The sequence below is a fragment of the Phalacrocorax carbo genome, chromosome 1 (assembly GCF_963921805.1).
Source record: "Phalacrocorax carbo chromosome 1, bPhaCar2.1, whole genome shotgun sequence".
NCBI classification, from domain to species: Eukaryota; Metazoa; Chordata; class Aves; order Suliformes; family Phalacrocoracidae; genus Phalacrocorax; species Phalacrocorax carbo.
This window is the reverse complement of record NC_087513.1, coordinates 40,352,324-40,368,237: the sequence shown is the minus strand read 5'-3', so window position 1 is coordinate 40,368,237 and position 15,914 is coordinate 40,352,324. Positions and strand designations below refer to the sequence as shown.

The 15,914-nt window shown below is 41.0% G+C and overlaps 1 protein-coding gene across 1 annotated transcript in view; it reads left to right on the top strand.

The window, feature by feature from the left end:
* PTPRR (protein tyrosine phosphatase receptor type R) overlaps window positions 1-15,914 on the top strand; it is a 154,152-nt gene that overhangs the window by 91,805 nt on the left and 46,433 nt on the right. The window contains exon 6 of the mRNA XM_064449550.1: window positions 3,821-4,077. Coding sequence (XP_064305620.1) covers window positions 3,821-4,077 — 257 coding nt within the window. The remainder of the gene's footprint in view (window positions 1-3,820; window positions 4,078-15,914) is intronic.

The following is a 15,914-nucleotide window of genomic DNA, read 5'->3' as shown; positions in this document are numbered from 1 at the left end:
TGCTGTCCTTGTCATGGGCTGACCATGAGCTCACTTCCACTGGGAACACCATACATAATTTATAAAGTTTGCCAGGCAAATTGCTAAGTATGAATAAATATTTTTAGCACTCCTACGTGTAGAACCGGTCTCTGCATTTTTTTTATTTTACATTGATAAATAACTGAGCCATCACCAAATTTACTAAGTAACACAATATTTGTCAGTGGGTTAAATTATTTGCCATCATATTTCATACTAATTTTGCCTATTTTAATAAACCAGTATGTTTGTATATCCTTTTTTTTAAAAAAAAAATATATGTACATATAACTACCTGTTAAGTAGTCTGGAAGTATCACCTTCAGATTAAGAAATATTTGTAGCTAGTTATGATAAGAGGATTTTCTAAATGCTTTTTTTTCCCCACAAAAAAAAAAAAAAGCTAGGACTTTTTTCATTTAAAATGATGAAAAACATGAACTTTGAGCAACCTGACCTGTGGAAGATGTCCCTGCTTACAGCAGTGGGGTTGGACTTAGTGATCTTTAAAGGTCCCTTCCGACCCAAACTATTCTATGAATCTGTGATTCCATGAACTTTGCCTTGCCGACAAATTGTGAGGATCTAAATTTTTACTACTGTCTCCAGTGTTTTATGAGTTTTGAACAGTTATTTGATGTTTTGGGGAGATAATCATTTAAATGAGAAATATTTTTTTAGCTTCATGATTTTATTTTGGGATTTCATTAACAAGAAGAACATCAAATAACAGAAAAAAGCATTCCAGCATCACATTTTCACATGACCAATCTCTTGTTCCAAAACTTACAGGTTTCAGGATTCATGAAGTGGTGCAGGACTTCGGAAAGCACTTTGATTATAGAATATATACAACCAACTAATATCAGCTTATCAACTTCAGCTTTTGCCAGTTTAAAGACTTAAATCAAAAATAATAGTATGTATTTTTATCATACTGCAAGAGTGTTTAAGCCAACTTGAAATTAGGGGGATTGTCTATAAACTAGTCCTGGATTTCCTGGATTCTTTTATTCTGCTTCTATAGAACTTTTTATAATGCATTCAAACCATGGTATCCAAATGCCTCCCAGTAATGCATCAAACAACACGACTAACATCTGTCACATTTTGTTTCTTCGTCCCTTCCCCAGGGTTTGAGGGAAATTTTGTTAGCTGATGTTCTTCTCATGTGTACACATGCACAATAGCTCTGCTCATGCAGAGATGCGCACACACAGCCTCACAGACATGTTGATAAGCATTTGTTAGAGAGAACGCTTTTAATTAGAGCGATCTGTCTTAATTTCCATGGTTTCTGGGAGATTTTACAATAGAGTCCTGGGTGCCCTAAATATCACTAGGGAGATGAGTTTTCATATCAGTGCTCTGCATAACCGTTGCCAAGTTCTTCATTCTGGAGACATAGTTATCTCGTTGGGATTTCCTGTTGATCTCTGAAGATGAATAAAAGCAGTTTCCACTGGTATTTTTGAATGGGTAGGTAGGAGGTACAGGCCAAGCTAGGGCATAACATGACAGCTTTCCTTTGCAGAAATCTGAACAGAGAGATAAAGAGTGAATGTCATGCTGTTGGCACTGTCATCCGTCTGTATAAGCCGAGTCAAAGAGGAGACAGAAAGGAGACTTATTTTCCTTTTGGACTGTGGCTCTGAACTATAGGCTTAATATATGAAAAAATTACAGGTGATCCAGCTTGTGTGTCCTAGAAAATAGTACTTCAAGTTGTTCAGTTGCTCCATGCCTTTTGGTTATCCTCACAATGAATCTTCTGGGGTATCGGTAAATATCTATTTTCTTATTTAGGGGCTTCATATCTGTTTCCATCCATACTGACAGATGTGTTTAAACTGATTTGAAATATGAGTACAACTAAGTTACTGCCTTTGCAGAGCTTAGTGATTAGGTTGATCACTGTTTTTGGCCATTTCTGTTTGTTTGACTTTCACCTGGAACTCATTAAATACATGGTGGCCCTGACCACACTTTCTGAGGAAAGTGTGTTTGCTCTTACATCAAATGTGGTTCTTTAGCTTTTTTTCAACTTCTGCTGGTGGCAGGCTATCTTTTCTCCTAGGGTCTAATACTAGAGTATTAAAAAGGATATGAAATAATAGTCATCCAGGATTTTGGAAGTAAATAACATAATTCCCTGGGTCTCCAAGGAAGGAAACTGTGTCAAAATATATCAGTGACAAGAAGGTATGGATAACGGTGTCATGACCATGAATGTATGAGCTGTATTATCTGTGTGTTACCAGAAACAAATGAGACCAAAGCAATCACTGGAGGAAAAGAGGGTTAAAAGATTTCAATTATTTTTATATATTTTTATCTTTACCGATACCTGTGTACTTGTTTCACTGTAGGGCTGGTTTTTCTGCAAAATAATGGCAAAGAGCAGCTTATCTTATCCATGCAATTTAATTCTAAACTCTTCTGAATGAACAGACGGTTTACGTAGCTAAGTCTTGTTTAATGGGTGTATTGCTAATGACATTAGGTCAGTTCCCAGCTAAACCTCTAATGCTAATCCTTGAAAAAACAAACCCATTAGATATATTCAGTGTTCACTGGAAAGCTACGGAGTGATAGATCTTTATGCAGTGCTAGTAGGGAAACAGCTGTCAAAGAGCTTCTGGCTTGCAGCAGAAAAATGCTTTGGTCTACACTTTGCCTTTATGGCTTTGCAAACCAGGATTCAATTAGAATGCTTTACAGCAACAAATAAAGCAGAGCAGAAGGTATAAGGGTTTCTGCAGACACCATCAAAAAGCTGTGTAGATGTCTTTCACCCACCTCCACACACAGTACTTACAATAGTAATTCTCATAAGTTTCATAGGTTGTAAGGCACATTTTGAAAATGGCATAACTATGGCTCAGAAATAATTTTTTGCATTTCCCTCAAGAGATAAGATGCATTAAATAGGCATAACACAGGTTCCTCTGGAGTGACATTACAGAGCATGCACTACCCACCAGACCTTGCCAAGCTGGTGCACAGCAACGTCAGTATGGAGTTCGGTGGAAGAGCATCAGTACAGCTTCTGAAAGGTTTTGCTGCAGATATCTGACATGCAAGTTCATAAGCAATAGGTGGACAGAGAATCCTGGTGTTACAGTATGTTCAGACATCAATGTCTTGGTAATTGTAAAACACACTTTTCTGAATTGCTTTGTAGGCCATGCATCGCTTCAGGTTCATGCCAGAACAGGTTATGTTTCTCTGAGGATATTGAGGCATATCCTTATCCTGAGGAGTATGTCAGAGTCATAGCAGCCTACCATTACAAAAAAAGCCTAGCAAAGTTACTCTGTTCAACCATCAGCTCCATGCAAAATGAGTAAGAGCTGTTAAGAAAATCTGCTTTAAAAAGAATTATACCTCGATATATCATGAGTACCTATTTTATTTTGTGCCATTGTGTCTCTTGTGTTAAAATTCTTACAAATTTTTCTAGAATTGCACTATTTGTCAATATTTCCTTATTCACAGTGTCTTTTGTAACTATTTTCCATGGTATGTTATTTGCCCCTTTAATAATACAGCTGCTGGTATTTCAAACAATTACTGGCTCATAATGAGAACTGTTAAAATCCCTACCTCCAGCATGTACACATTGTGGTTTATGTAATGGAAATATTTACCCTGTTGTGGGAAACACCATGTAACACAACTTCTGGCTTACCTTCTAGGAATGAAAGCCACATACAGCAATCTTATCCAGTGTTTGTGATACTTTCCTTGCCTTGTTTACCAGGGAATTGAGATTGGGATTTCCTCTTTATTTCTGTAGGTTCTGTACAGATTAAAGGAGAAGATCCAGTTGTCACTGAGACAAGAGAAGGAAAAGAAGCAGGAGATCCACCTCTCGCCCCTTCCCCTGCAGACATCTCAGTCTAAGACCACCAACAGCATGGTCCAGCCTGAACAGGCTCCAAAGGTTGTCAATGTTGTAGTGGACCCTCAAGGCCAATGTGTTCCTGAGCTCAAACCTCCCCTGTGTGCCAGTCCGTCTCCTTTCAGAATGAAACCTGTGGGGCTCCAGGAAAGGTAGGATGGTGCCAGGTGCCTTCAGAATTTAGTCTGCTTTGTTATACTCACGCTGCATGATTTCATGTGTGTCTCTTCTGTCAAAGAATGGGAGACTTTGCCATATGGACATCTGAGAAGTGGGATTTGGTGTGTTAATATCTCTCTCATGAGTATTCTCTCCTTTCCTTTTATTTTCATATGAGCAAAGGTCCAGAAGTTTGGGCTGAGATTAACTGCATACTGGAATTCTTTTTGCTAATTTGTTTCTTCCTCTTTCCAACAATTACTCCAAAGAAATGATTTTTCATTTTCCATTGATTTTTGCCTGTTTTGATCCTGGAGATCCTGGCAGAGGGCACAAGGGCTGGTTACGATTTGTCAGCAAAGGATTGTTTGCACTGTCAGGGTGTCTCTAGCACATGGGAAACTTAGAAAGAAGAAATACTTCCACCGGGTACATTTACCAATCTCATACATTGTTTCCATTATCACCTTTAGATAATTTTTCTTCTTAAATCCAGCTTTCCATGGTGGTCAGGATACAGTCCAAGGTCTGCAGGCTTTACAAAAAAGAGAAAGGAGTGATTAGTAATGAAACCAACCCTGTGTGCAGCTCCTCAGAAATACTTGGGCACCAAACCTTGCCACTCATTCTACCTTTCAAAAACTGGGACAGTGCTCTTTTTATAAAACAAGTTATTCTTCCCACAGGAGAATGCACACTGACATCTGTCTCTCCTCTGTTAGAAACATATATAATTTCTTGCCTGATGGCTGCAGGCCGCTTTCATAAAGCATCAGTGCTCTGGATAACAAACGTAGCATGCAGCCGTGCAGCTGAACTCTTCTACCCTGGCACAGACAATAAATGAAAGAACAGACGCCACACAGATAGACAAGGAAATCAGAATGAAAAGGAGATGAAGCAGAGCCTCGTCTGTGAGGACTCTCAGAGTTGAGCAGTTACCCTGATTCAGCTTGGACCATGGGATTTCAATGACAAGGATTTTATCAATGGCTTTATGATCCACAGCCAGAGCTAAGGGAGGGGGATTGATTCTTCCATGAGTAAAGATGCTGAAAGGCAGAGCTGTCATAAAATATGTAGCGATATCACTGCACCTAAAAAAAATAAGGAATGGATGAAGCAAGTAAATACATTTTGATAGCTGCTTTCATTTCACAAGACCCTAAAAATAAAGCACACAAGCATGGGGATCACATAGCTAGTTTATTATAGCTAGTATGTAACATAGCATATGTAATAGCTGAAAGGAACTGGGGTAAAGGAATTTGTAGAGTGAGTTTGTATTTAAGGTCCAGGGAGGAAATTTTTCAATCACTCAAAGAAAATAAAAACTACTGATCTAGGATCTTCATTTTACCACTGTAGATAGGAAGTCAGCATTTAATACTCCTAAACAAAACTTCATCCTTTGGAAGGGCAAAATTCTGAGCCAGATATGTCAAAATGGAAAGCTGAGATACAAAGAGGAAACTAAACTTGATGTTTGATCAAATAAACCAGGCATTTCAGCTTATCCCTAAGGAAAAAGAAGTTGAATGAACCGATCACTTCAGTTTCTGCTGTAAAAGAACACAAATAGGCCATTGTGAGAAAGTGAAAGCACTTGTGATAACGTCCCATTCTGCTGTTCTTTTTGTCATGTTTAACACAGTTACGCTTTATCAGCCCAAGTCCACTTCTAAAAAATAGAGGTTTAAGTTTGTTTCAAGCTCAGTGATACGAAGGTCTGGGGATGTGAGGGAGGGAACTTTAGGGAATAGGTTGTATTCTCTACCTCTGAAATAAGCAGCTACTATTAGATATCTTTCCTATTTATTTACTGTATCCTGTACTATGAACAAATTTACACACATTTTGATACACAGAAACATTGGAGGCAAAAAGAAATAATGCAGCAACAGGTTTTGCCTCAGACATCACCTAATGACCAGGTATGTGGAAAGCTTAAAACCCGATCTCTGCCTTTCTGCACCACAACTACTTTGCACTAGGCAACGTTGGGCCGTCCTCATTGCACATGTGAGCGGTTACAGCATAGGTCCGCACACTGCAAGCAGTGTGCGAGCAGCATGCTGTGCGCAAAACAGTCTGCTCACAGTCCTTTTTCTGTTGGTATGGAGTGGGATGAAGCCTGGAGGTCCCCTCGTGTTCATAGCAACAGCTTGGGGGCACCCATTCAATAACGTTTGCTACCCTGATTTTGCTTTCTGCCAGGGGAAGAAGCTCTTGGCAGGCTAGTGTAAATATGGGGGTTCCTTGACAAACTTAGCATTGAGATTTGGCCAGATGTCTTGACAGTGGCTCCAGAGCAGTATTTTCTAACTATCCAAACTCCCTGGTTTTATTCCTTAAATGTGATCCATAGTCATGAAATGCCTAGTACGATCCAGACCAAAATGTATCTCTTCAGAGAGAAATCAATGGACCGTGGGCCAAACCAGGGAGTGAGCCAGCCGCCTTGCCTAGCCATCTAGATGTGAATTTTGTGACAGTATCTCTGAAGGATGGGGCAGAAAAGCTGGACGATGCCTGCCTCTCAAGCTCTCCCTGCTCCACACACTAGGTGCTGCTTTGAGGTTTATATCTAAATGCAAAAATACAGTGGAAATGAGTTTTCACAAAGTACCACATCAGCATCTGGCCCTCTGAACCTTTCCATTTTTAATAGGAATAGCATTGGCTGGTACAGAGGCAGACAAATTCTTAATGGACAACTGTCCATAGATCACAATATTTCTGGGAGTTTGTCCAGCTTCTTAAAATGTATTGTTCTTCTGAATACTAGAGCCAAGTCCATGCACATTTTTTCCTGCATATCTGCTTTTATTCAGCTATTTCTATAAGACACAGCTTCCCCAGCAGATTCTGCAACACTTGCACTATCAAACATGTAGAATGCCGCAGACGGTTTTTATGTGACACGTAGACACCCCGGTGCTTGGTGCCTTGCTGAATGCAGTCCTGAGCGAGTCCGGGCGCGGGGAGGGTGACACCTAGAGCGGGTGGGCGGCACTGCCACCTCCCCCCCAGCGCCCGCACCTGCCCCAGGTCTGGCATCAAGGCAGCCCACATGTTTTATTCTTTGGGTGTAGCTCTTGGAGGAGGGAAGGTGGTCACGTAGTCAGGATGGGAACTAGCCCAGCGGCCTCAGGAGGCAACTTGTTTTCCTGGATGTTGATCAGGGATGTGTGCCCATGTGCAGCGCACAGTAGGGAAGGGATGGAGCCGTGGTGGCCAAGAGTGGCTGGTGGACTGATAGGTGTGGAGGTGAGAGGGCTGTTAGAACAGAGTCGCTGACCCCTTTCCATTACAATTAATGATAGATGCTGGGGCAGGCAAGTGAAGGGCTGTCTTCAGAGCCTCCTGGCATCCTCCAGATCACTTGGTACAGAATGCTTCAAAGATGCTCTCTTCTGGTGTTTTCACAACTGCTGCTCTTTTGCAGCAAAGACCTTCTCCATCAGGAACCCACGCAGTGCTGTTACTGACCGAAGGAGCGGGAGAGCTAATGTTCGCCTGTGGGTGTCTTCAGTGATGAACTGTCACAATATCATAGCGCCAACGCCTAAATTTAGGATGTAAATGATCCATTTCTCTTCCGTGAGCATATCCATGAATATTGCATCAGTGTTTATTTTTCTACTGAGGCTTTTATATGTTTATATGAATAATATACAATTTTTCCTTCATCAGAGTAAGGCTTCCTTTTATTCTGTTGGTTGGCCCAAAATTCATCTTAATGTGAGTGGTCCCAGCCAAAACCAGTATCTGGTGAAGTGGGATGTGATACTTTAAATTTCATTCTGACATGTCAAGCATTGAAAATTCTTGGTATAAGCAGTGAGTTGTTAAAAAACAAGCATGGCAGGGTTATAAATATAAATGAGTTACCACACCAGCACAGTATTTACTTGTTTTACAACTGGTTTTACTTTTCCTCCAGTCACCGCTGCTGTGAGTTTTGTTCCAGTATTTTTTGTGACTAGACAACTGTATTTCAACTAAATAGTACATGACATACTGTTTTGTTCATATTAGTTACTATCTAGCATGCAAAAGTACATGGAAGAAAAGAAAATGTGGAAAATGGCTCTTGAACTGTGCGTGTTAAAAAACACAGTGCTTTTTAAAGTCTTCTCAAGCATCTGTATTCCATCCTAGCCACAAAGACCTAAAACTGTGGCTATTACATCTAGATAACCAGTAGGAAAAATCACAGCACTGTGTTTTCTCAGTCTGTTCAATATTTATTGGAAAATTATTCTGTCTAAAAGGGAGAGCTCCTCATGTTCACATATCAGGATGCTAGAGGTGTGCAGGACTCTCATTCCGACCAAGTAACATTTTACATCTACTTCATGCTAATTTTCATTTCTCTGCAGACAAATACAAGAGAGCGGAGAATATAACAAAAAAAAAGTTTGGCAAATAGAGCAAAAACCTGGCAGATAACTGAAATAAAGTATTTTTTAAAATGTGTAATAAAAGAATTCTGCAATGGTATGGAAGCACTGCTGGGACACAGGAAAACAGAAGATACTCTGTGGAAGGGAAGGCAGGCAACACCAGTGTGAGCAAAACAGGAGGAGAGAGGGCTGCCTTCTGGCATCATTCGACATACACTGTGCAACCAAGTCTGCAACCTCTAGAGAAAATCAGTAGGCATCACAGTAGAGAATAGTAGGGGGAAAATCAACTAAATCAGCGTCGAGTGTAACTCCCTGCAAACATAACAGCTAGGACTGAATCTTGGGTTGAAGTCTGATTGTGAGAACTGTGCGTGGTGTTACTTTTTCACAAAGCAGAGCAATACTATAAAAATCCTATGTCACAGTTAATAGACTATAACCAGTGAGATTTCTCTTACCATCCTGAAGATGCCTGTAAATTGACAGCAGAATTCTTTTCTCCAGTTCTAAGAAGTATTCAGTGGACATACAGGGAGTACAGCTCACTGTAAGTATAATGAAATAAAAGTTAAAATAATGTGCATCATAAAGCTGCTAAATGCTCACCTCTTTCCACTTCCTTATGAGAAAAAAAGATGTTCTGATGGAAAAGAAAGGCAATTTATTTTTAAATAATTAAAAAAAAAATTTATTCAGATAACCCATAGTAGTCTGTGGAACTCACTGCCAAAAGATAAAGTTTGAATCAGGAATGTATTAGTAAGAGGTACTCACACATAGTCACACAAATAATGAAAGCAATTATTGTTCTCTGTCTGCCTTTGGCATCCTTCCTAAGAGACACCTTTACAGAGAAGATCGTGTACAGTTTGGGCTTCAAGTTTGGAGGTGGAAGAAAATTCCTGTGTTAATAATAACTACTCTCTTTTACTAGTTATTCTGCATAGACACAAATTAAAGTATTGTTCTGGCCACCTGTACAATTCCTGTGACCTGTCAATTGCCATCTGGATGACAAATGCTGTGGATGACAAACACTAACAGTAATACCTATTTTCCTGGTGTTTGGAAAGCAGTATCCGTTAAAATGAATCATTATCTTAACAATACTGTATATCAAATAAACCTCCCAAGAAATGTTGGAACCTGGGTAAAAAAGCTTGATGTACTCTTTGCTTCATTAATAAAATGACTAGTGCATCTCAGGATGTCACTGTTCAACCAAATCTCCACTCTAATACATGAGAAAAATTTCCAACAATTCTCTCTGCTTCTGTTCTGATATTTAGATCGCAGAGCACAGTTGCTGCAAATACAATTATGGTGTTGCTGATCTGTTATCTTTATACAAAACCGTCCGTTGTGAGTAATCATTTCAAGTAACGCTCAGAGGGTAGCACCTTGCAGTTGGACTACTGTAAACATGCCAGGTTTTGTAGTTTATGACACAAGCATGGGAACTTAATATATTTACAGGAAGGGGCCTTGAATTTCCTGGCTAAAATATACTAGCTTTGCATAGATTTGGAGGATAAATTTACCCTATTGTGTGGAGCTGAATATGCTTTCTGCATTCTTAATTTAAATCCTAGGGATTGTTTTCAGGAAAATGTCAGCGTAATTGTTCAAAGCACAGCTATGTGCCAACACAAAGGTACTAGCTGGAGAACGATTTTATGGTGATATCCTATCAGAAGGAATTTGCGGAGCACCAGTGGACCAGTAAACTGAGTTTTGAGGTGGGAGGCAGGAATTTCTGTGCTCCGGTCTGTCTCTGCCACCAACTCATTAGAGAACTTTGGACACGGCACATAAACCTCCTGCAGCCGTGCTCCTAGCCACTGGATTGAGACTGGCTGGCTGGCACGTTTGCCTGAAGAGACGTAGCAAAGCTGAGAACCTTAACCTGAAGTACAGTAGAAGTCCTACATGCTACTATTTGTCCACATCATTTAAGAAGAGTGTGAGAAATCACTAAATAACCCACCACTTTCTGAAGGACCTGAAAATGCGTTTCTCTCATTTGGCAAAACTCTCAGCTATATTCTCTCCTGGCCTCTAAGATGCACTAATAAATTCAATACACCCAGAAACACTTATTGCACTGAGGCCAGCTAGCAGAGATTAGTTTGTGTCCATACTGCCAAGCTCCCTTTACCTCCAAACAAGCGGGGGCTGGATGCAGACTGCCTACTGGGAATGGTTTGTGCATGGGCTGGTTCCCAAACTGTGCCAGTGAATTGCTTTGGAGCACTCTTCTTGGCGAAGGCTAAAACCAAGCCAGGGCTGCAAGGCTTGAAATGTAGCAGTATTGATTACCAAGCTTCAGTGCCTGGGATTGTTTCCTGGCACTGTTTAATTTATTTTTCTAGATGTAGCTTGCACATGAAGAAGTGCACAGCTGGTGTAGCAGCTGACATGATCATGGGCAGCTGCTCACAGGCTGTGACTTTCAGTAATGCTTCTTTCAGTGCAAGGTTTCCCCGCAGCCCAGCATTGTGTCTTCTCTCCTCCTCGGGCCATCTCAGCTAGCTGGAAGGCCACGCGATGACTGTTGGCACCTGCACGCTGGGTGACAGGGTAAGGGCAAGAGCTGAAAACCTGAGCTACCAAGGTGGGAGAAACTGGTCTAAGTAACAGGGAACATTAAGTGGCATCCAGCTCTGAGGGTCTTCTGCTCAGGACCTGAGAGGTCTGTTTTAGCATGTGGATTCAAGACTAGAGAGAGGAAAATGCTTTACCCTCAACTTGCATTTGTATAACAAGTCTGTTAGCGTACAGTCACTCTGAAAACTTTTTGCAAGCCTGGAACTGAGTTGCGCAAACGCCTGTTCTGTCCAACCCATTACAGACGTCTTTGCTTATCTGCAGTGTAGGAAGACGGCAGGAATGTGAATTGTCCCCTTTCTCTGGAGGGGAAGTGAACTCAAGCACCAGCCTAACAAAGACCCTTGAAAAACCATAGTTTAACTATTTGACTCCAGGCTGTTTGAGGTGTTTTGGATGTGGTTAGAGCTCCATGAAGCAAAACTGGGGGAGTTACAATCTAAATAAATAGATGCAAATAACTATGTACCACTGCCCAAACTTAAACCCACAGTCTGTTTCCCTAAGTCTCTAGCACCTCTTGCAAATTATTTCAGAATACCATGGGTAGACGGTACATTTCTGCTCTAAGACCCATCTCTGCTTTAAACTGTCCCACGTCCCTGTTTTTTCCTCTTGCAAAGAACTAGAAGCTCTTCAAAGCATGTGGCATTCATTTCTGGGAGTGGATAATTCAAGCAAATTAACCCACCCTTCTTTGGAGAAATTTTTCTGGTGCAGCTTCGTAGTCCTCTCAGACGCCAGGGAGTGCTCAGTTCAGCATGCAGCCATCCCTACCCTTGGTTTTGCCTTTACTGTCTTGTGAGGTTTAGTCAGGAATTTTGTAATAATTTTATTGTATTCCCAGGTCTCTTATCTGGCATTTATTCTTGTTACTCCAGTTGCTACTGGTTTTAGCTTGTACACAGGAAACCGCGGTGCCAATCAGTGTCGTTCCCAAGGTGACAGGAAACCCTGTTTGGTCGGATGTTGATTGTGCTTGTCTTTTCTGCTCCACCCATCGCATTTTCTTCCTTTTTGGCATAAGTTAAGACAAATTAATCAGTGGCCGCCATCTGGTAGACAGTTTTGGTGGTTTTGCAGTGATTCGTCCAGCTGATCTTTTGAAAAGCAATGCACAGCATAAGAAACCAAGGGGGAATATCCATGTTAATATTTAAATGATTCTCAGGCCTAGGATCAGATGAGCCGTTGTTGCCCTGGGCCCATGAGTAATTTGAGTTGTGTGAGTAATCCCCTCATCTTGTCCAGCAGCCAGTTTGGGTTTTTCAGCCGTGTTTGGTCAGAGGGTTAAACTCCGATGCAGGTTTCCAGTGACTGGTTTCCTCAGCTCCTCTCTGCCTTTGCTTTGTTTCTGTGGTCAACCATCCCAGGCAGGGTTTCTGTGACTGCTTCACCAGCTGTCCTAATGTGCAGGCAGAGTGGGACATCTGGGAAAGTGAGGAGGTGCACATTAGCTGAACTTGAAATACTCTGCGTATCTCGGCTCAGCCTGTAGGAGGATGTGTCCATCTGTGACATTTACAACCAAATATATCGCCTGTTCGCATCGGCAGGTTGGAAATGCCATGCTAAGGGACGAAGAAAGAGAGAAGAGAACCCGTTTCATTATGAGATTGTGTTGTAAACAGGATGAGGTACATTGCATCTCCTGAGTCCTTGATTAGAACGCACGGGTACTGATTTCGGTAATATAAACAACTGATGTGGAACGGAACATCCCTATCAGATATCCAGGGTTTTGAAATTTACAAGAAAGGTTGATTTTTAACATTTGGGGTTTTATAGAATTCACCTTGAATGCTCCTATTAATGTCTGAAAAAGGCCAATGCCTCATTTTAAAACAGAAATATTCACCTTTCCTCTTGTTTTGGAATATATTTCTCACTGATCATGCCATTCCTTCTGGCCAACTGTTCTGTAGGGTAACCTAAAGCTGAATTTAGCTCAGTTCCCCTTAATTTAAAATGTTAGGAACTGACACAGAACACATTTACAGAAAGAAAAGAAAGAAAAGAAAAACATCAAATCACCTGCAAAACTGCAATATAAAATATCCAAGCATATCTCTGAATTGCAGGAAGCCATGGACTGGACAGTACTTACTAAGTATCCACCTTAAATTGTAGCCATCAGTTAATATTCCAGGCCATTAATCTCTTATTTGAATGCAATCATAATTCATTTTTTTTTCTGCACATTGTTAGGAGAACACTTACAAATTATGACAGTTTCTGCTTCTTTTCAGAAGAAAACAGTTCTGGAAATTCAGCAGAGATCTCTTACATAGTCAGAGCTAGTATGTACAGAAAGCTTAACATTGCTAGCTAGCAGAAATGTCTTTTGTGTGCAAATACACCTTTTCTCAAATAATACTGCATGTAAATCTGTGGGTCACACTATTTCTCAGCTCATATAGGAAATTCTCTTTGATATTTTTATTAATGTAGTACCTTGGAGCCTCAGTCACAGATCAGGATCCCTCTGTGCAAGGCTCCGTATACACCCAAGACTGAAACGATCCTCTATCCAAAAAACCTACAATCTAAACATCAGACAAGGTAGTAGATGCATACAGACAGTCAGTCAAGCCTCAGGAAATGGAGAAGCAGTAGCATCATGGCAGAGATGAGGATGCCCAGAGTGTGCTATGAGAATGGCTCAGCCCAAGAAATACTGCCCAGAGGCAGTATCTAGTTTCATATGACGCTGACATTTCAGCCAGATTCTTGCTGGAGTTGGTTGTCTGCTTTGATACCGTCCCATCCAAGCTGATGCATCAGTTTGGTTTCACTTTGAACCTTTGCTGAGTATGGCCAACATGTTTCAGGGGCTTTTTTTATTATTTCCATAGTAAGGCAAGTGAGACATTAATTGGTTAAGTCACTCATCCAAGACGACACTGCAAATCAGTGCCCTATCTTCATAAAATACCTGGACTCTTGAACTCTTCATTCAGTTCTCTAACCGGTTGAGCCAGTAAGAAGCTGCAACAGTGATATTTCTTTCTGGGACAGGGACTTCCCTTATGTTCCCTATCAAAGAGTATACTTTTGATGCTTAACAAACTGTGTATATTGTTGTTACTAATTTATGGTAGCTATAATTATCCCTGTTATGTTAATACTGTGATTTGATAACAGGAGCAAAACAGAACACAGCGACTTCAAATAACTGCTCAAATATGCGATAGGCATCAGAAGGGGAAGTACTGTATATAATTCCCACACAGAAAAATGTCGTTAAGTAAAATGTTTCTCTAGGGAACTCGGTCCTGAAGCTTTGGGATGACCAATAGCAGTTCCCTGGAAAGCTGTGCTGCCAGGGAGAGCTGGGGACGGTGCTGGGCAGGAGGGAACTTGAGCCTGCCCCTCCACCAGGGCTGGTGCTTCCGCTTCCCACCGTCCCCCTGGCAGCCGCATCTCCTGTCTTTGAGATGTCTCAAATCCTTCCTGAGTTGTTGCAAATTCCACCGGAGGACTGCTGCGTAGTCCAGAGCCTTTCAGTTCCTCTCCCTAGATTTGACAGTGGACGTAATAGTGTAGCCTTACAACAAATGAAGGAAAGCAATGAGAACAGCAGGAAAGTACACAACAGCTAATAAATCCAATTTGCATGGTCTTGTTTCACTTTAGACTCTATTTAGCTTCTTTTTCCTCAGTGGATTTATAGAGATATCTGGGAAGAGAATTTGGCCCGCAGAGCACAATACCGAACGGGTTTGTGAAAGAAGAAGGCATTGTGAAAAGCAGAAAGCTGGTATTATAATTAATCCCAAAGGTAATCTTCTGGCTACAGAGAATGCATTTGCAATTTACTGATAAGGTTAAAATAAAATAAATGTTTTCTGCTTCATCACAAGGTTTTTCCCAAATGTAGATGGCCTAAATACCCCCCTAATCCCCATGTCTACTGTTCACTGTTGCCTGGCTCTCAGCTACAGAGCTCATTGTCCTGGGACAGTGCAGAGGTCATAAGGTAGGCTAAGAAAGCTGTCTTCAGGAAATATCACAGAAAAGAAGACACCAGACACAAAGATGTGGAAGCAACCTTTGGTTCAGGACGTTCCTAAACTACAGATTGGCAGAAGCTGGAGGGCATACTAAAAATAAGTAACAGTGTTAACTAAATAATCAGTAATTCCTGCTTGCTTTGTTCCTGAGTTCTTTCCCTAAACCTCCTCTCACTGGCCATTGTTGAAAACAGGATACTGGTCAACCTTTGGTCTTACATAGTACACCAAATTTATGTTCATATTTCTACATCACTCCAATGTATTTTAATCTAAGCCATGTTACATCATTAGCTGTATGAAGCCCTGTTTGTTGAGAGTGTTTGTACTGAGATAGAGGGGGTGGAGGCTGGGTTGGGAGGGAGTTTGGTTTATCTTTCAGATATAACTTCTTTCTTTTTATTTCATAATGCAGTGTGCATTTAGGGAACACTGCTTTTATCAGAGTCCTTATATTTCCCTCCTCCATTCAATTCATAGAAGTGAATTTAAATCAAGTGATTTAAGTTTTTTAATGCCATGAATCCTTTGCTAATAGAGAACTATTAATCTGAAGCAATTATAATTATTTCCCTCTGAAATTTCCAGTCTGTACTAACTCATTGATGGTGTGTATGAGGAAGAGTAGATGCAGAAAGCCTTCACTCTGGCCCATGCCTTCATCTCTGGGCACAGGTTCAGATGCATTTCCCTTCTCAGAGCCCAGCCTATGCACTCCCCTATAGGAACATCTCTGATGAAAGCAGGCAGCGACCAGGGCTGTGGCCTTCAAGGGATCTGCAGAGCTCTGTAGAAGGG